This window comes from Drosophila kikkawai, chromosome 2L (genome assembly GCF_030179895.1).
Source record: "Drosophila kikkawai strain 14028-0561.14 chromosome 2L, DkikHiC1v2, whole genome shotgun sequence".
NCBI lineage: Eukaryota > Metazoa > Arthropoda > Insecta > Diptera > Drosophilidae > Drosophila > Drosophila kikkawai.
In genome coordinates, this window is record NC_091728.1 from 14,269,470 (window position 1) to 14,291,106 (window position 21,637).

A 21,637-nucleotide genomic window follows, 5' to 3' on the forward strand; every position below is an offset into this window, starting at 1 on the left:
CAACAATGCAGGCTGCTTCACGAGTCTGAATGGGATGCTGGGCGACAAAAAAAAGGACGAAATCGTGGAGGGGAAGCTTCCAACAAATGCCGTTGACAGCGGACGCACTCCAAAAACCCAAGGCAGCCCATTGAGAGAGAGAGAGAGAAAAAAAAAGGAATATTGGAGGGAAAAAAGTAAAGACGAGGGTCGGCGCAAATTGGCAAAGCTGACAAAATTGGTCAGCAGCCAAGGCTGTGGACATTTGTTGCTAATAATGTTATCGATGTGGCAAATACACAAGGAATACAATTTACATAATGAGCGGCGACTCGCCGAATCTTTCTTCCTTCCCCCAGGACAACTCAAGTGGATCAGGATAAGACCAGGGACCAGGACCAGGGAATATCGTAAAGTGAGCCCCTTAAATCTTACGTAATTGTGTCAGGGCTTGTGTGGGTTAGGTCACTGAGTTATGCTTCTTTATTTAATTAGGTTAAGAATATGTATAATTGATTTCTTTAATTTTATAAAGATTTATTGGTGAGTTTATTTAATATTAGATAACCTCTTAAAGTCCTTATTACACACAATTCCATCATAATATTATTTATGTAGATACAATTATAGGCAGCTTTGAAAAATATTTCATTAATTAAATTGGTTTCTTGAATCTCCCAAGTTACAACTTCGTAGCGATCGCATAAAAAATCAATTTTAATCTGAATATTTTATTTGTAAATTCCTTGAAATGTCTGGCGATCAGTTAATTGTTTCTCCCTTAAGCCTGAGCTTCCAGGCTCCCATCGCGCACTTCCAAAAGCGAATGATAACGATGATCAATGCCAGTGGCGAGGATGTGATCTATCGCATCCAAATCGACAAGGACACCGTCTACAGTGTGACTCCAATGCGAGGCAGGGTGAAGTCTTACGATACCACCGAAGTAACTGTAACACTAAAGCCGGTTAAGGAGGATATTCCTGAGTGCTCTCTGGTTGTGAGGAGCATTCCACTGGCTATGATCGCACATACAGAGGAGGTGGACTGGAACTCTACCGATGTTCTGATCAAGTTGGATCCTGGGAAAATACTGCAATTCGAAGAAGAACCTATAACGGTGCACTTGCAAACCGATGATCTGGCCAAGAAAAAATCCAAGTGCCAGAAAAAGTTACTCACTCCCAAGGCCTGGCTCAAGGGGTTTCTTTATATTTTAGGAATGTTAGCAGTGATTATGGCTGGTGAGTAGTGAGTTTATAAGCCTTAATTTCGCAATTCCTTATAATGCTCTATTTCCAGCTTATTTCGGGTTCAATTTAAAGTCGGGACGCATCTTTTGAGTGCGAATCAATTAAATTATGAATTATGCAAATCGAAATCCGCGCCCCAAGCGGATTTCAACCAGCCCCCACTAACAGTTACCTAAATCAATCATACGCCCCGTTGGCCTCATTAGGCAAGCGTTTAGCTCAGCTGCCTGGCCTCTCTCCAACTCATTAATGCACTGAACGAAATTATGTTGAATAGCATAATTTTATACATAGCTTATGGAATTTGATTTCTCTTATTTAAGTTAATTATGATTTAAACATAAACTCCAAGGTTCTTGAGTCCCAATTAAGGGTTTTAAATTGTTAATATTTATATACAATCAGTCAGAAATTTTCAAAAATTTTTTAGAAAACAAATTCCTTCAGTGCCTATGCCGTCAACTTGAGTTGCGGCTTTAAATCAACTTGTCTTGCTTATTAAGTAATCTGCCGCAGAACGTTTCAATGGTTGACGCTCATAAATTCCACTCACACACACACTCACTTGTGCACCTGCACACACTTACACCCACAAGTATTAATAAACATATACACTTGCACGGAACAAGGTAACTATAGTTGAACGTGGGCTTACTGTTATTTATAAAGCAATTATTGTCACAATTAATTTGTGATTGCATTCTGCACGAAGCCCTGCCATCGAGGCTTAGCACAATTGTTATCGCTGCTGCTGCAGATTTAATTAGTTTACATAAGAGCACTGCCATGGTGCTTTATGATGCTAATTATCCTTTTGCGGCGAACCCTACACTTACAATTGAATTTTGCCCTTGCTATTAAACAATGCGGAATGGCTAATTTCTATTCGCCCCCAAGTCCCAGTTTCGAGTTCAATTAATGACCTTCAGCCAAGGGAGAGTTTGCAGGAGAGTCTGGGATAATTCTTTAAATATTTATGAGCTGGGATTTTCTAAGATAATATTAGGGGGGTACTTTTTACTTAAAATAGTAATATAGGAAGCATGTAATTATTTCTGCTTTATCCTAGAAAGTGTTGTTATCTTCTGAAAAATAATACTTCCAGAATGCATACAAAAAATTGATTTCTATAATCAAGACAGATAACCCTTCCTTCAGCTGTTAAAATTGAGGAAAATCAGGCAACTCAATTTGTCCAGATCGAGTGTAGGTAAACCAACACTGGGAGTCATGGAGGAAGTCCCCAAACCTGTCACAGTCACTGTTCTAGTCACAGTTGTTTCCGTGTTTTGGTCCTTTATCGAAATCACAATTTATGCGGCCACAAGGAAGTGAGTGGCTCGGACCTTGGAATTGTATTGAAAAATGAATGAAATTAGAATGTCTGATGGCATTTTGAATTGGATTTCCTCAGTCCCTTTTTCGTTTGTACTTTTTGCGAGACCCGTTTCTGGCCAATTTCGGGCAAACACCGCAAGACAGGCCACAAAATGTTGTCCTGTTTTGTTGGCACCCCCGCAAAATGGCACCGCCAACCCCCTTTCCTGGTTGCCCGCCCTAAGCCTTCGCTTTTGATTGCTGTTGCATGTCAATTTTGTCAGGCAAATGAAAATATTTTCCGGGAGAGACAGAGGGAAGGAAGGACCCCCTTCTCTTTATTTTCCTTCGTCCTTAGTCCTTCGGCCGGTTCCGTTGCGCTGCAATGTCATAAAACATTATTGACATTTCAATTGTAAAAGCATTTTGTGTGTGACATTTTTTCCCGGCTGCCATGGCACACCGAGGTTTTCCCTCTGCTTAAATATTTCCTCCGCTTTTTTGGTGCTTCCCCGGAGGAGATTTATTAAAGAGCACCATGTTCTCCTTGCCTTTTGGTCACCTTTCGGCTCACGCATAAAACTTCCGGCAAACAAAGCCAGAAAAAGCGAAACAACAAATAAACAAAGTCAAGTTTTTTTCCATCGCTTCCTTTCGCCTGCTGCTGGCTTGCGAAAAGTTTTACAAGCTTATCCCAGGAAGTACGAGTAAAACGGGTCGAAACGGCGAATGGCTAAGGGGGTTGGGTTCGCAGGACGAGCGACAAAACATGACGAAACACATACAGGACATGGCCCAATGATGCCAAACTGCAGGTGAGCGGAAGGATAAATGGGCACTGGAAGAACTTGATTTTAAAAATATATTTTTTTTAAGGATTATAGGACTTTTTGACCATTTATACAATATTAATTTGTTTATTAATATTTTAGTTATATTTTTAAAAAACTAAACACTTTTTCTTAATTTTTTAAGCTACTTTTTACAAGTTAACTAGGCTCAATTAATATCTAAAAGTATATATATAGGTTAATTTTTCCCCAGTGCATATGTTTTGGATTAAGACAAGCGTCAGCCATGATAGAAACTCAACCCAACATTTGCCTGGGGCTCCAGCTTGACCTCAAGCTTCCCCAAACACCCCTTGTGGCCACTTCAGGGTTCACGTGGCTTCGTCCAGGTGAGGCGGAAAAAGTTATAAGGTGCCAAAGGCCGTAAAAGATGCAATCAAAATCAAACTGATTTGTCTCCGGGGAGCGATGCCAACTTTTATATTTACGAGCGGGCAACGGCACCAAACTCTCGGCTGCCCAGGAGTCACGGCGAGACGAAGATGGAATACACTCCAAGTTGATTAATGCACTGCCGGGATATATGAATATCTGAGCAGATTGGCAACTTGAGAAAAAGGATTTTTTAAATGTTATATCAGGAAGGGATTTTAAGAGCAACCAGTGTCATTAATTTTTTTTTTAATTTTCTATAAATTCTTCTAGATATTAAAATTAAATTAAATTAAATTCTCTTAAATTATAAAGAAATATCTAACGTTACAGATATATATAATTCCTTTTCTGGTATTCTAGTTACCCTTCTGTGAGGCCATAAAACGCGTTTTTCCTATTTCGTGGGAACTGCATTTAAATTGCACTGGCCCTGGCACTGAAAATGAGCATGGGTTGGGGACCCTGAGACTGGGGCAGGAAAGATGTCCCGGCAGCTGGACGCTTTAATTAGACAGTCGCACTTGTGTGAACTTCGGGCCAAAGTTGCCGGGGGAATCCGAAGCCGAGGAAGTGGAAGCTGGCGGGAAGCTGTAACCCAAGTTGCCAGGACCGAAACTGGGGCTTCCTCCCTGCAATGGCCGCCGGTCGCGAGTCATGAAATTTATGCGTTAAAATTGCATAATTTGGCCACGCACACACACACACACACCCATACAGACACAGACGCAGCAGCAGCAGACGCGGAAAAACTTTGCACATAAATTCTACGAGTCAAGGTAACGGTGCAAACTTTTTGACTGCCCCTCTGTGAATCCCCGGGGCCCTATCAAATTAAACACTTTTTGCTCTGCTGGGGCGTCGTCTACTTATCGGAAGGAGTTGGAGGTTGTCCCCCCTAAATGCACAGATATATATCTACATATATAGTAGCTGGTCGGATACACGTGCTCAGATGGAAGATGCACAATTCAAAGCACACACACGATTCGATTTTAATTTCCTGTTTCGGCTTGTTTCTCCCCCAAAAGGCCACCTCGAACTTCTCCAATCCCAAACAGTCGTCGTTGGTTGCCATTTCATTGCCTCTCTCTTTGAATTTGCAAATATCTATGGGTGGAAAAAGTTCTATAGGAGGTATTTGGTTAAAAAGAAGGGTATGTGGGGTTTATGAGTGGTAAGGAATTGGTTTAAATATTTTAAAATAATTTTAAATCATAGTAAAACTATTTAGAAAAAGTTTTTAAAAGTGCACAATAATAGGATATAAATATATAAAACACGAAATAAAACTAACTTCGAAAAGCCGAAATTTATATACCCTTTCAGATTGAAATCGCTCATAACTAGGCCAAAAATGCATCAATTTCATTTCGGAAAGCTTTTTTGTCTTAGTTTTTAAAAGGCTTATAAATCTGCATACTAAATTTTCAATTTAAAAAAATTTAAATTTTTGTTGATTTTTTACATTTTTAATGATGTAACACCCCTTATCAAATTTTGAAAAAAATTAAAAAAATTATTTTTCCTCCAAACAAAACTAGAAAGATTCGCCTGTTGATGCTGATCAAGAATATATATGGTTTATAGGGTCGGAAATGACTCCATCACTGATTTGTAAGCTTCTGACTAAAACTTAAAGAGGATAAAAAACTTAAAAAATTATAAACTAAAATCTATAATTAATATTACCCTTTCGACACAAAAATGATCAAAATTCATAATATTTTAAGACAGATTTATGGAAAGCTTCTTTTGTTTCAAATAATAATAATAATAATAATAAATACCCCTCTCGGTATGCAGCACATTTTTAACCAGAAACCCAAAAACTGGGTGTCACATAGTCGTTTCCCTGAATAATTGAATCCTTTTTGTTCTTTTTGCTGGGCTGTTGTTATTTTTTGTCTAAGTGATTTTTTTTCTTGCTTCTGTGCCGACTCCCTAATAGTTTTTCAGTGCAAACTTTATTTAGTACTCCTCGATGGATTGTCCGCCTATTTCCCTCCTGAATTTTCACTCAATTTTTCGTTGGCCAATTTTTTGAGAATTTTTGCAATGAATTTCGCTTTTACCAGGGCTCTGAATGTGTGTGTATTTTGTCTGGCGGCGTTTTTATGAAGATAAAAAGCTCAGCGGCTCGGCATTCGAATGTCCGAATGTCCGTTGGCTTATATGCGACTACCAGCCTGTGGCTAATGGGGCTGATGGCCTAGAACCCATTTGAGCCCTGTTAGCATGGTGGTGAATGTGGAAATATTCGGCCCGAATTGTGGGGAGGAACACAGCAGGCTGTTCCTGCTGTAGCTGCAATAATTGTTTATTGGCAGCAATGGATTTAAATTGTTATCGATTGCAGCTGCGAAACAATTATAAGCGGCAGCAAGTGTGAATGGAGGGGAAGACCATGGCTGAATGGCTATTCAATTCATGAAGAGAAATGTGCCAAAGATTAAGCCGGGGTCATCGATAAATACACATTTCTGATGGTGTTTGTCTGGCACGACTCTTGTTTGCATTTATTGAATGCAGCAGCATTCTAGGATGTCGATTTGAGTCAAGCTGCTTGGCTTGATGCCGATATTAAGCTTTCAATGTGTGCTTAAGCTGGTGGTGTAGATAAATTCCTTTACAAAGGACATAAGCTTAACAAGTAGAAGTTATGACAAATAAAAAGGGTTAAAGATTTCAATCACTTTTAAAATGATGTAAATATAAATGAGAGACAGCTAGGGGAATGTATTTAATTATTATAAAGAAATTCTGATACATAAATAATTTAAAGTCAAGCTCATAAAATGTGTTTCTTTTGTTCAACAAATAATATATTTATTCTAAATACTATTTGTTCTTAGTTTATTAAACATTTAATGAATACAATTTACTTATTTCAAGAGCTCCCAGCTTAGCTGTTTACACTGATTATTTCGAGGAACTTTGTAATTTAAGCTGAGCACAATTGGCCAAGTTGAGTGTCCTTTTTAAAGGACTTAAGCTGCCAAAATGCAAAACAAATACAACAAGCAAGCTGAAGCCAACGAGCCGTGCGCAGTGGAATCAAAGTGAAGGACTCCCCCTCTATCCCCACAGACAGACACACAGAGAGCAAACGAATCCTGTCGCATAATTTTTGGCAAGAACGTGAAATTAATTATGCGCCAGAAGAAAGGCTAGCGCGGAGAATGGGCGGCCGAAGAAAAAGGGCTAACAAAGGACGACACCGCGCACCCAACATCCTGGCCAAGTCGCGTCAGCTGCCAACAAATTTCCTGGCGCCCGAAAAAGGAGCACGGAAGGCGCAGTGGGCAGCATTCGCTCCGAAGCATCCGAGGATTATGTTAAATTTAGCGGTGACGATGACACACAAGACACTTGGCAAAAGGTTCTCACACAATGCCCGCAATAATTGCGCGAAATTGGGAATGGCAGCGGCGGTCTTCGGAGCGGTGGAGCTGCGGCAGAAGGTGGCCATTAATTGTGCAAAGTCAGTGCGACTGAAAAAGCCAAAGTCAGTGCCAAGTTAACAGACGCCACTTGCCAAAGGACAGTGAAAGAAAAAATGTGTCAAAAAAGAAAAGAATTTTATTTTAAAACAATTATAAACTGTATACACTTTGTATTTTAGTTAGAACATTTTAAATAAATATTTTCTGATTACCTTTTTATTTTAAAATTGATTTAAAACAGGAAAAGTATATAAATTTATATTACAAATAGTTTAAAAATACTTAAGTTAAAGTAAAAACCCCTCAAAAATAATATTTTTTCTTAATCTTCAGTTCAACATTTATTACTTAAGCTATTTTCATCCCTTTTTTTCAAGTGAAAAGCTCCAGCAAAAGGCCAAAATGGAATAGGACCAAACAGAGAGTAGATGCATGAGAATAAAATGTCCTCGACGAGCTCAGCTCCTCCTTGCCATTTTCTCTCGTTTTCCCTCTTTCCTCTCCTCCCGAATTCGGTATGCCATAAATTTGATGCTATTTTTATTGTCATTTCCATGGCGAGGCTGAATGTTTGTTTAATTTTAAATGCCAAGCGAAGGACTTCCTCGTGCGTTGCGAAGCCTGGTCCTGTTGGTTTGCAAACCCCAGCAATTAAATACAATTTCGAAAATCCCGAAAAGTGCGTTGCCGTTGTCGTTGTCGCAGCAAGGAAATAAACAGCAGAGCGGCATAAAACGGGGCCAAAGTAAAGATAAATCATGCACAATTCTCAAAATGCTCCTCTTCTATTTATCAAGCTCAGCGGAATTCTTTGGTAGCGGGGGGGAGGGATAATTTGCAGGGGTGCTACCGGAAATGTATATATATATTTTTAAAAGGCGCGTGGAAATTTGCTTTATGGTTGGTAGAGATTTCCAGGCAATTTCCATTACGCTGAAAAGCCTGAAGTGGAAAATGGTCTTTGAGTTGTGTAAATTCGGTTTAATTTAACAATAACAATTTTTAAGATTGATTTGAAGGTAATTATTTATTTTATATGCTCTAACCAAAGGTATTTTGATCAAATTCAAAGGGTTAATAAATGATTAAATATTTTGTAAAGGCTTTTGAGTTTAGATAAGTGTCAAAAATTACTTAAAATAGTATTAAATCTTCCGGAATAGAGGGAATTCCATCTACTTTTATTAATGAAATAAATTTTAGAATATAAAAAAATTTAAAAACATTTAAAACAAATGCTTAAAACCCTTAATCACTTCATATTAACCGATCGCCTTCACGAGCGACCATCACATTAGCGAAAGACAATAAAAGGCTGTCGGCAGGATGAGGAAAAACAACATTTCCCTTTGCGGCTGGCCAAATATTTGCATTAAATTTGGCCAAGTGGCAACGTTTATTCTGCTATTATATGTATTTTTTTTGCTCTCCTCTCGGTTTCCTGCCGCTTTACTTGCTTTCAATTGCTTTTTTTCCTCCCCCTTTTTTTCTGGTGCCACGCCACTTGATTTTCTCATTCTCTATTTCCTCTTCATTTTTCTTCGCTTTTCCAGTGAGCGAGTGTGTGTGTGTGCGTGAGAGGGGGTGGTCATTTTTTTGTATTTTTTTTTTTAGTTTTACAACAATTTCTTTGTTTGTTCTGTGCTCTTTCGTGGCGAGTTAATTTTGCATTTCCGCTCATTTAACTGCATTTTTCCACCAACCCCTCCGCAGCCCCCTTAGTTGTTACCACGTTACCATGGGCCGGCTCAAAGTGCCGTGAAGTTGTTTTGGCCGCAGGAAGTTCATTTGGCAAAAACCGGCAACAGAAGCGAAAGTCATATGAATTTTCCCGGCCAAGCAGCATCCAGCAGGAGGCTATGGAACTCCACTCGGAAGGAGAGAAAATTGAAAAGATTTCAGACTTTACAGTATATAAACAGAAAAATGGAAAGAGGTACAAGTACAAAAGATATTACACTGAAGGAATTGTATTCAGATAGCCGCAAACGCAAATATCCATACGCTACGGAGGATGTAAGTATGAGATTTAGAGTCAGGATAAAGAAAAACCAGAAAATCGGTTCTGTTTAAAGGTTTTAAAATAACTTTTATTAATAATCTCTAGGAAAATCTTGCAAAAAGGGGAAAACCCATAGAGAAGTCCTCGTTGAATCTCTGCGATGTCTCACCAGATCCGTCTTTCAACTCCTTCAAGTAATATAGTCCAAGACCGTTTCTTAATTAAAGAAAAATAAGAAAAACCTTTACATAAAATTAAGAAATGTTACAATTCCCGAATTTATTTCGTTGGATATTATCTTGGAAAAGGATCCTCCGATTTTTAAAGATTTCATCTAAACATAAGCCCTAGCTAAAGCTGAGCAATATACCATAAAAACCCCTAAAATTGTTGACAGAAATAAAACTCCCACTTGCAGCAACCTCACTTCAGAACTAGAAGAAAATGTATAAAAGCGAGTGAAGTGCGAAAAAAAAGGGAGAAGAAACTGCCACGCATTTATGCCGCATCCTTTTATGCAGTCCCCGAGCCCGAGTTTTAAATAATTTTATGCCTATTTGCCTCGCGAAGCTTGGAAAATTTCACACCTCAGCCATCAAAAGTTGGGGGCGGACGTGCGTGCCACAAGTTTTTGCTCATAAAGGATAACGAAAGGATACAGAAACTATGCGAGGCCAGAGCTGTACACAAATTTAAGGAGAAGGATTAGATTAAAGTTAAATTTAATGTTGTTTTAAGAAGCTGTACATAATTAAATGTTTAAGAAATATATTTATTTATGGAATTGAGTAATTTGAATGTTTGTAATATTTGAAAATCCTAACCACGCTCTTGCATTGCCTCATAAAAATTATATGTCAAGCGGAAAGTCTCGGAAGAAAACGCTTAAAGATACAAAACATTTGCTGGAAAATGACAGGAAGAAGGGCAAACTTTCCCTCCGCGTGAGTAAAAGTGCGGATGTGAATGTGAAATGAGTGCGAATGCGGATGAATGTGCGAGAACGTGAATATGAAATGGTGTGCATGCAAGGAATTCGATTATTTAATATCTGAAATTTGATTCAGCATCTCAACGCTCGAATCTCGAATCTCGCATCTCGAATCTGGCATCTTTGGCAGCAGCAGGTGCAGTTCTTCTTCGCTTTTTCCCCGGGAGACTTTATGGCGCCGAGCATCTGGGCAAGTGCATCTGCATTTTTATGTGTGCGCGGGTGCGCACTATATATTTGTTTAACTTATGTGTGTCGGATTCTGTTCATTGCACGTGCCACCACCACCCCCCGACACCGACTAAGACGCAGCATGACATTGCACTCGGCTTTGCCTTTCGCCGCCCCAGCAACCAGCTGTTGACTTTTATTGTGGCTTGACATTAATTTGTTAAGTGCGCCACGGCTGCCTGCCCCAGCAGCTGCCAAGACAGCCCAGAAAACCTTGGAAAAGTCAACTTGGGGAGGGTGCGAAGAAAACTTAAAGGTGAGGGAAGCTCGAATGTTGCAAATATTTTTGCACTGAGAAGAAATGTATAAATAAGCTAGGGAAATATATTTCTTAAAATAAAAGAATTTGTTGTTTGGTCTAAACTAACCAAAATCTTCTCAAAACTTTACATTTAAAAGCTACTTAAAAATATTTAGCAATTCAAATCGCTTCAAAAGATTTCTCTCAGTGCCTTTAGGCCCAAAGTCTTCCTCAAAAACCCATTCGAAATCGAAGCTGGACTTGCTATCTGGATTGTCCATGACGCTGTTGCTTTTAATTATGCCCAATGCACTGTGAAAATGCTTAAAAATGCAAATTATGCACCGCAAAATGCAGTGTATGCAAAACGCTGCCCCATAATTTATGAGCCACATGCCGCCTCATCCTCCCCCAACCACACGGACACCACCCGCTTCATTTTCGGCCTCACTTCCGATTGCCCGGAATCCGCCACGGCGGCATTATGTTGTTGAGCATTTGGTTTGGTGTCATCGATGACCCGATGTCCGATAGGCAAAAGCACGATAAAAGATGAACCCAAGCAGAATGAGATGGGAAGGAGACTTAAGTCGGGAGGAGCTCTATAGTAGGGTATAATATTAATTTAAGGATTGGTATAAAAAGCAATTTAAGTGTTTGTTAAAATAAATAAAAAACAAAAATGTATTATTTATAATATAACTAATGGATTAAAGGAAAATTATAATTTTATTTTGGACATATCAATGATTATTAATATTTATTTTAGATATTAGAGAAATTATTTGTATATTTATATATTATATATAATAAAACCAAAATCACTTTGCCATCTCCGCTCACTATTACACTCTCACTCACCCAATCCACCCACACTCGCACACACTTCCACACACAGAGAGAGGGATGCACATAATGTTTGTTTAATTAGCCCGTATTAATGTCGCTGCACGAGCAAACAGAGGTGGCAGCTCATTATGAGAAACGCCAAAGAGCCAAACGGCCATTGTTATTGGCCATTGTAGCCGGGGCTACCCACTAAACACACCAAAGCGCACACACACACACAACACACACGAAGCAGCAAACACTGACTAACCACCCACATGCCGCCCCCTTTTGGCTTTGATCCTGTGCATTTTCCACCACTGACCCACTATTCGATTTTCATTTTCATCGGCTATTGAATCAGAAGCCATTTGCCTCCGCCCACAATAAATCCGCTTGTGAATTCAATTGTGGCATTCATAATATGTTGCCCCCGACTCACTCACTTTCCGTGTTTCTCTGTTTAATGATGTGATTTCTGTTTTGGGGAATTACGCAAAATGAGTTCCCATTGAGAAAACCTTCAGGTACCCAGAACAATTTTGTATTTATCAGAATGGCCTGCAAAAAGAAGACCAAGCTGTGGGAGTCCATAACCAAGGATGAGCTGCAGACCACCACACAGTCAATGCTCGAGCAGGGCGCCAACGGTTTAAAGGCAATTCCCATACAAAAGAAGAAGCTGCTTAACTTTCAATCTTTCAGAATGGAAGAGTAGGAATTTCTTGAGATGGATTTATCATTATATATTATTAAAATATATTTTTCTGCAGTCCCCGTTATGGAACAGGCGCCGTGGAAGACTGCATGGAACCCCCGATGCTATCCACCTATAGACGACAATTCTCGCAGCCTTATCCCAACCGTTGCAAGCCGATTACCCCAAAGACAGGATCTCCTGATGTATTGTTTAACCGAAGGCCCAAGAATGATTTTGAGTTTACAACTGGACTGGGCTCCAAGTTCCTGGACGATCACATGCACAATCTGTCCGAGGCTCGCAAGCGGGTTAACTTTTTCAGGCAGTTGAGGTTGAGTTGAACTAAAATCTAATGACTATACTTAATTAATCTATAATGTATTCCTTAGAAATCAGTCATTTCTTCAGTATTAGTGGCCTAAATTTGTTATTGTTTTAATGGCGGAATAAAAAGCTCTATAGAAAGTGCATTCTCAGCATATTTTCAATCTTTTTCCTTTGCCAAGCAATTTGTGACAATTTGGCCCAATCACCGCAGGATCTCGTTTTAAAAGCTCTCAATTGAGCCACAATTATAAATTACCCGTCATTGTGCCCCCCCTTCTGGTGTTGTCCTGGGGAAAATGTGTCAATTGCATTCACTGCTATCCCTTCGTTTTCAATAGAAATCAATTAATTTTGCATAAATAAACTCGATTGTCCAGGGGGAAAGGCAAAAGGAAAAGCCACAAATACTCACTCCGACGAAATCAAGCCCGTGCTTGACCATTATTAGGTTACAAGCGGGAGTTTTCCTTGGGAAAAATAGCAAACAAATTGCAATTAATAATGCAGAAGGCAGCCGTCCGTCCGTCCGTCCGTCCGATACAGCGATATTCGCCCCGGGCACTGCTTCCAATTTGCATAAATGCTAGAAGACCTCGAGGAGCGGGTGGTGTCAAACTAATGGCAGACTATGACAGGGATCTGATTTATTATGCACGGTAATTAGTTTGGCCTCTTTAGCGGGCCAAATGGAAGCCAATAAACCAGGCTGACATGCCGTTGCATTGATTTCGCCCCGAGGAAAGCGCCAAGCGAGGAAAGTGCGATGGATTTCCTTTTGCTCTGGCATCGTGTTGCGCTGGACTGGCCAAAAACAAAACACACTCTGGAATGGTAGCAGCCAGTGAGTCAAAATGAATGTTCCGAGGTGACAGGCTGACAACTGACAGAGGAGGAGGATGTGGCCGGGTCCTTGTGACTGCAGGAAAACAGGATTCAGACAGGACAGGATTGCTCTTCATCAGGATCATGGAGGAGAGGGAACACGGTGAGTAAATGTAAACCCTCAAATCAGAATTTATTTTTAACTAAAGATTATAGTTAAAAATTAACTAATTAATAGAAATTCTACTCCCAAAGTCATAAAGTTTTATTTATTATAAACTTATTGTTATATTTTCTCTTTTGGTAACCTTTAACCCCACAACTTGACTGCTGACATATCTGACAACTGAGTGACTTTCTGGAAATCCAGCAAGTGCTGAGAAATCAGCTCACTCCTCTGGCAAGTGATTCGGCCGTAGCCTCAAGCACAAACAAACAAAAACCAGTTTGGCGACGTTGTTTGCTCGACATTTTGGCACATTCCTGGCAGACGCCTGCCCACATTCGTCAGCCAGCCGGCAAGGATGTGGGAAGGATGTGGCTCTGGCAGACCGATAAGAGCCTTGTCTGATAACACTGATAAGAGCTGCACACCACACCAAAGCACATGGGATGCTACACCAACCCTTGGTGAGTGTATATTCACCACACACCAACGAAAGCCGGCTCTCTCTTCTGCGACTGCGTTGCGCTCTCTCGTGTTGTCCCTTCGGCTGTGATAAGGACGAACTTCGGCTTGCTAACGAAGCTGAGGTCGGGTCACCTGCTGGCGCTACTCGTGGCCGTAAGTCAGTTCACTCGGGAGCGCGACGGAGTTCGTTTAGCGGCGGGCCAACGGTGCGGATACTTGACTTGGGCCGGAGCTGCCAACTGATTAAGTGGAGAGGTGACAGTGCCAGTGCGAATCGAGAATCTCGGGAATCGGGCAGTGATATCCGAATATCAGGCTAGCAAGCCACCGGAAAGATCAAAGGTTCGAAGCAGCCGAAAACACAGTGTCAAGTGATGTCGGAAGCTCAAAAACAAAGCAAAAACCCTCCTCAGTTCGTGTGCCTCTGCATGTGTAATTAATTTTTTGGCATTTAAATTGGCCAACATCAAGGCTTTAAATCAATTTGACAAATTTGCATTTTACTGGTGGGCGCGAGAAAAAAAAGGGAGCAGGCGAAAATAAAGGGAAGCCGAGCAAAGGCAATTTCATTTACAAATTACAAATTGATGTGGCAGGGACCCGAAATACAGCAGCAATCAGCAGGTCGCTGGAGGCGGGGGGCTTGGGTAAATGAGGAAGCCTGCCAAATGTCCTTACACCGCTCCTTTATTCTCTTTCCAAAATCATTTGTCTGATAGGAGGCCAACGTGTTCGGCTTGGCGGATTAAGTGGATTATGGGGGTCGTCTTAAGGATTAGTTCCTTGGGAGATGTTGGGGATATCAATTGGTGGGAGGGTGTCCTTGTCAAGGCAGCTTTTAAATTGGGCACTAAGTCTCGAGTTTCCTGGGTATTTTGATGTTTAACAAGTGTGTCGGATATTTATTTTTACAATAAAGAAAGGAGATTAAATAAAGATTAGAAATCTTATAGGCACTAATTTCTTAGGTTAAATCTTATTTTAAAATGTAATAAATCCGATTAACTTTATCTAGGATCAGCGACTTCTTAGATTAATATTAACGCAAGATATTTTTGCTTTTCTCCAATTAAAAAACTTCATTAAGCATCTCATTAAAAGTGTTTCCTATGGAAAGTTTTTCTTTATTATGACCCTTCATTATCTTTACTTGGGAGAAACTTTCTGCTTCGTAACTGGCTTGGGTTCCCTACACCAACTGGTGGACATTAAAAATTTTCATAACTGATTTAAATACTTTTCGTTTTGCATACTTTCTACCCATTTTAAGTATTCTGCTTAATATGGTGCCAAGGAATCTCGCATTTACACTTTAACAAAGGACGCAGAAACGGCAAAAATGGGAAAATCTTGAAGAAGGAAGTGTGGGATGAGGGCACAGCGAAGGAGCAAGAGTAATAATAATAATAGGAACAAAATAAAAGGAATGAGCTGAAGAAAAATGACTGAAACGTGCCTCGTATGCAAATATTTGCAAAACGCAGACTAATAAGTGGAAGGAAGGCGAGCCAGGCCGAGGTCAGGAGGGGGAGTGGGAATCCTGTAGGATCCGAGGTGTCAACGAGTCCTCGGGCAAACTTTGCCGCAGTGAAAAGTTATCAGCGCTGCTTTAATGGAGCTGGAAAAAATACGCTACTTGTTCTTTATTTTCTTGATTTTCTTCTTTTTCATAAATTAAAGAATCATTTCTCCCACATTTATAACAATAACAGAAGTCTGTCGACGACCCCGACATTCAGTCCTAAAAAATGCTCATGTGCTCTCCTCTCACCCCATAGGGGAAAAATGAAATAAATTTCATTGCATAATTCATGGGCCACTGGGGAGCAGGTTTCGGCGGGGGCTGTCTTGCCATTTTGTTTGGTCATAAATCTTCTGGCATATGGGCTGCCACGGCCATCATCATCGTCAGTGGAAGCGAGTGAAATGTGAAATCCGCACACGTGAATATATATTTTAAAAATTAAATTTTTATTGTTCTCCCTTATCGTTAGCCAAATGCCCATAAACAATTCATCAGGAAAAAAGGGGCAAGCGCCAGATATTGTTTACAATTGCCTAAAAGGGCGTGAGACGAGCAAATAAAATAGTTTGCAAATTCATTCCATGACAAGTGGCTAAAACAATAAGCACAAAACGTTTTAAAACTCTATCTCTCTCTCGAAACACAAACAATGAACAGCAGCAGCAGCATCAGCAACAGCAACAGCAGCAACATGGCTGCAATATCAACATCGTCAGCGGCAGCAGGTCCACTCACTCGGTCATCAACGATGGCAACAACTATGTCCTATGGCTAATACAAAAGTAACAAACAACAAATCGCCAACAACAACTAAGCCAAAAGTTCGCCAAAGCATTTGATGCTAAAACAACAAAAGCAGCACCAGCAGCAGCAGCAGCAACAGCAACAGCAGCCACATCAACATTGGCAACACTTTTACGAGTTGCCAACTACCTTGTACAACGAATTTTTATTATTGCACAAGGTAAGCCCCGAACAACATTCTCTTTTTTATATTTTATTTAGAGTTTAACGGAGCGGGGGCGGCAAATTGATGTCCTCGGCCACCTTTGCCCTGGAATGAATCGAGCAGCAGAATTTAATGGAAACTCTCTCGTTTCCCGTTGTTCGTTTTTCCGTTTTTCATTTCTCGTTTCTCGGGGGTTGACAAAACCTGACCTATCGCAATTTCAGATGAGTTGAAAGTGCAACGAAAAGTTGTTCGTTTTTGGCAAACAAGTTCACCGGATGAGTGTGCGGGGGGCCAGGAGTGATGGCCAAAAGTGGCTTTGACTAAATTGACAATAAAATGTAATGGCTCTTAGGTTTACCATCTATGTTTTATTTTACATATTTCAGGCAGAGAGAAACTTTAAAATTAAATAGGAAAATACTTTTTCAACTAATAAAAGTTGAGAAAGTAAATAAAGAAATTGGTAAAAAGGGTTTAAAATATATTGAACTCTTGTTTATTAAGTTCAAGGATCTCTTAATATATTTATGAAACCCTCTTCTTAAAGGAAAAAGGATACACAATCCATAGTCCCTGACTTCCCATCATTAGAAGCCACAAACTTGTGGCTAGAGAAAGTGCCTTTTGCCACAGAATATTGGCCAAGGCAATTCACATTCTTGCAGCTAAATTAGCTTCTCTTGGCTTTGGCAAAACCCAGGGAAATCCCCATAATTAAATGCAGGCCACATGCTTGACTGCATCGCATTCCACTCGATCTCGAGCACATGTCCGACATGCATCATCTTCCGAGGCGGCGAAAAATCGCAAAAGGGAAAATGCTGACAGGCGACCGAAAAACTTGCTCAAGTCGCCATTGAAAATGCTTTTCAGCTGCCGCATGGAAATCCCTTTTTAATTTTTCATGGATGCTCCCACGCTCAAAGTCAAAGCAAACACGCAGAGAAGTCAGGGGGTGGATTTCAAAATGCATGTGCACAGTGTAAGGCATACTTAGCCCATCGCAAACACATTTCCCGGCACTCGACTTGGTTTCTGACTTGACTCCGCCGCTCATCTTTCATCCATCCAGCTGCCAAAAATTCAACAAAATTTCCCCATATGCTAAGCGTGAAAAATTGCCCGAGATGGACCGAGATCCTTGGGCCTTCGTTGGCCTCCTCCTCCCCGCTGACCTGCCAGCCGATCAAATATTTGCATAGTAAATGGTTTTTATTATTAACTGTGTAAACCTCGCATCTCGGGAGGCGCTTTGTCTTCGCAGTCCAGCTGGCGTCCAATTTTCGTAAAAATGCCGTAACAAAGTTGTTAAAATATTTGCCCAACTCTCTCTAAGTGGCCTGCTTAGCTGGCGTTGGTCAGTAATGGAACATTCCACGCAGTTAGCTTGGCGCCTGGCCTCGGCGTCGACACCGGCATCCGTGGCCCACAAGGCGTATGCGTTATATACACCGGAATCAATTAAATCATCTGCATGCTTTTAATTAAAATTCCCGTGGAGCTACATAATTGAGTTGGCACCTTTTTGTGGTATTCCTTGATGGGGTATATTTGGTTGTATGCCAAGCAACGGTTTTACTTTACTGTAATTTTTGTATTTATTTAATATTTTATAGATTGTATAAAACATAAAGAAAAATATTTAAAAATTCACTGGTTAGAGCTTAAAAATAAAGCACACATAAAAGCATACTAATTATAATATGATATTTGGGATACTAAAATGTTATTCAAAATTTAAGATGACTTCGAGAATAGGGGAAATCATTAATTATTAATATACAAGTTCTTAAAATTTAAAAACAAACATTAAAATCCAAAATACTAACAACATCCCTGAAATCAATTTAATTTTATATTTCCACTGGGTACCAAAAATGTCTTCAATTCCTTCCACAAAGCCATCAAAGTTAACATACTTTTGCCCACTTTTATGCCCCGCCCCTTGTGGCCAGCCGCCTTTTTACCCACCCTCGACCCTCCCATCGCATTACACTCGCCTGCACAACACTCACGTAAATAAAGCGCGAAATTTAAAGCTTGAATCTCATTAAAATGGTTTTATTGCCAAGGAAAATGGAGGCGGCGGGAAAGGGTGAATCCTGGATGGGAAAGCAGGGAGTTGCTTCCATTTCGTTACACATTTATTTTTCACCCGTCCATAGTTTCATTCCAATGGAGTCGACGCTGCGGGTGTCAATTTCATTGCACGCTGCTCACTTTGAAGTTGGCCGAAAAGGGGCGAAAAGGGGCGAAAAGGGGGCGGCGAAAAATGGCTGGAAAATCGGATGGAGAGACAGTTGCCTTAGCACAATTGAAATCGATAGGAGAGGAGTGAAAAACTAGGGGGGCGTGTGTGTGTGTGTTTGTGGGAAAAACCGCTCAAACTCAATTTTGGGGCCGTCCAATATATTTTAGCCCTTCCTCCATATTCAGCAGGGGGAAAAGCTGGGAGGGAACCAATAATTTTCATTTCAACTTGCCATTTTTTGGCGGCTGCCAGACGCAGCACCAGCAGATGACTTCTTGCTGGGTCGGACTTCCCCAAAAGGCTTTCCCAGCAGCCGCCCTCGAAAGAGAGAGAGAGAGAGAGAAAAAACCGTTTAAGTGGAAAATTACACTAAAATAGACACAAAATGCTATTTGTGGGTGACTGGCCACCACCAGCCGGGGCATTTATTTCTATGGAAAATGGGGGAAAACTGGCATTGGAGAGGGGCGGTTCTTTGGGAAATGCCAACAGGAGTCCCGACCTGTTCGTGACGTCATGTGTTGGTCCTTCTTGCCAGCCAATGCATTCGAGTTGAGTGAGTTCAGTTAAGTGGCGTGGAACCGAAGGAGCAAATACGGTAGTCAATAAGGACATTTAATGCTGGAATGAAGCAGGAAAAAAACAAGGGAAAAAGGCGATTCAAGAACCTGAAGTATTCCAAATGTACCATTTTTGAAAAGCATTTTTTCAAGAATTATACAAAAGATAGTAAATCTTGGATTATTTAATGAAATAACAAAGAGAGTCAGTTCCAAATATTAATATTTGAAGACCTTGAAGCACCTTTAAAATGTGCATAATAATAGTGACTAATTAAAATCCCAATTTTACTTATTTATAAATAGTTTTTTTCACGATAGAGATCAAATTTTGCGTATTTTTAATCACAAATTTATCTCCAAAACTATTTTTGTTTGTTAATGCTCTTCTCTTTTCTCACATATAGCCATTTATTTGTATATCCATATAGTATTTATTTTATACAACATGACATGAGTCCCATTAAAGCATCATTCAGGCAGTGACAGCCTCGTTTCGTTCACTTGCCCCGACGACTCTGCCTTCGATTTTCCCATTTGACAGTTCATTTTGTAGTGAGTGACGTCAAGGAAAACAAATGGCAAAAAAGCAGAAGGGGAGGAGGGAGGCCGAAAAAGAGATGGGGGAGGGGAATGCAAATTTTTAAGGGCAAGCAAGCCTGACAGTTGGCCAATAAAAAATGCAGCAGCCCGAAAATAGCTCAGAGGGCGGGTAAAGGGCCAACTGGCTGCTGAGCAGCTCAGCCATTTAATTGTTTTGAGAGCACCGCCGGAGAATAAAAGTTAAAGTAAAGTGCAATTTCTGTGTTGACACTTGTGTCTGCAGAGGAAAACAGAGAACAAAATGCAGTTGCAACAATCAAAAGTAAATACAAATAACAAGTTTTGTGAGGCAGCCACTTATGCATGTCCCATGTCCCAGCCAAGATGCGACGGAGACAGTGAGCCGGGGCGAACGACAAAGTAGACAGACCGTGACTGCACATAAGTTGAGAGAGAGAGAGAAAGAGTGAGGCGAAGGAGCAGGCTCATCATCGTCCTTATCCTCGTGCTTGTCCTCATCATCTGCAGCGGGGCAAAACAAATCCGTATGCCACAGCAGGGACAGACTATATATCCTTGTACGCTTGTCTATGCCCTGTCTTATGACCCCGTCGCCATAGTCCTGCGTCCTTCGTCCTTCCGACTGCCTCCTCCAGCCTCCATCCTCCATTCTCCCAGCAGAGCTCAGCCAAAGGGACAATGCGATTCTTCTGCACTTTTTTCTCTGCTCGCTCGTTTGTAAGTAAAATCCTTTTGGCACAGCATTTGTATGCCCATCATAAAAAGGACAACAGGAGAATGTCCTCCCCTCTTTGGGAGTAGTTATTTAGGTAAATATGAATACGTGCATGTCTCCGCTCGCAAAATGCGAAATGCGGAATGCAAAAATAAATCCGAAATGCACTTCCGCCTTAATGCGTTTTGTTTTGGACAGGGGACAAGCTGAAATGGATATTAGTTTCGGCTGATCCCAGGCAAAGTCCCAGTTCCGGGTTAATGCCAATCCCCCATAATTGTGTGCCATAAAAGGCAGGGGATGTCGGAACGGATTCGGGGTCTCAGTCTGACTCGGTTGGAATGTGAAAAATTGCAGTAAGTTGGCAGCTGTTGCGGCACGTAGCTCGTAGCTGGGTCCAAACAAATTCATGCTGCTACCAATTTCCGCCAGAAATATAACACCAGCAGAAGTTCACGCTTGGAAATGCAAAAGTCTCTCCTCCAGCAGGCGGAAATGATTTCGGAAAAAGCTGTGTGGGAATTGGAAACCAAAAGAGGATGCCCAGCAGGCAGGTATCCGGTGTCAACGGAGAGGATACTTAATTAGTAAAACACTTGAATAATTGGCAGTGAATGTATGATTTCAAATTATGGATATTCAGTAAGAATTTCAGTTAGGAATTGAGTGTAATTTTAAGCCTTGTTGTGTCCGAATTAAATATCTACAAACAAGACGCAGTACAAGCCACATTAATTTAATTTCCTCCTGAATAATAATCCCTCTCAACTGACAAACTCCTCATCCGCTCACTATAAACTCCGCTTGATTCGCCATTTATGTCACTTGCCGTTTACGCCAAGTGCCCGCCTTCATTTGGGCCTTTTCCCACCTCGTCAATTCTATTAAATCTCACGCAAGTTGATCAACTACATATGTACGTGTCCCCCGCCTGCATAATCAAGTTAACTTCTGCCGGGGCTCGCTTTCATTTCGAGTAGTTGCAAAATGGCATCAAGATGGCACAAGGATGTCGTCCTGTCCTGCCTGCCTAACTACATTTTGGAGTCGCTCGCACACTTCTGGGCCGACTAATTCAG

At 40.8% G+C, this 21,637-nt stretch overlaps 3 protein-coding genes across 3 annotated transcripts in view; all 3 read left to right on the forward strand.

Annotated features, from left to right (window-relative positions):
- The first annotated feature begins 633 nt into the window (after positions 1-633).
- LOC108086207 (uncharacterized) lies at positions 634-1,870 on the forward strand. The gene is made up of 2 exons (XM_017183069.3): positions 634-1,223; positions 1,282-1,870. Exons 1-2 carry the CDS (start codon positions 731-733, stop codon positions 1,320-1,322), a joined length of 534 nt encoding a protein of 177 aa, XP_017038558.1. The 5' UTR covers positions 634-730; the 3' UTR covers positions 1,323-1,870.
- Positions 1,871-11,993: 10,123 nt separating this feature from the next.
- Positions 11,994-12,692, forward strand: LOC108086203 (uncharacterized). The gene is made up of 3 exons (XM_017183065.3): positions 11,994-12,225; positions 12,285-12,542; positions 12,601-12,692. Exons 1-3 carry the CDS (start codon positions 12,068-12,070, stop codon positions 12,623-12,625), a joined length of 441 nt encoding a protein of 146 aa, XP_017038554.1. The 5' UTR covers positions 11,994-12,067; the 3' UTR covers positions 12,626-12,692.
- A 1,443-nt stretch (positions 12,693-14,135) lies between these two features.
- Positions 14,136-21,637, forward strand: part of kek3 (kekkon 3) — a 35,860-nt gene continuing 28,358 nt past the window's right edge. Inside the window, exons 1-2 of the mRNA XM_017183161.3 lie at positions 14,136-14,333; positions 15,986-16,480. The gene's annotated coding sequence lies outside the window, so the exon portion shown is untranslated. The remainder of the gene's footprint in view (positions 14,334-15,985; positions 16,481-21,637) is intronic.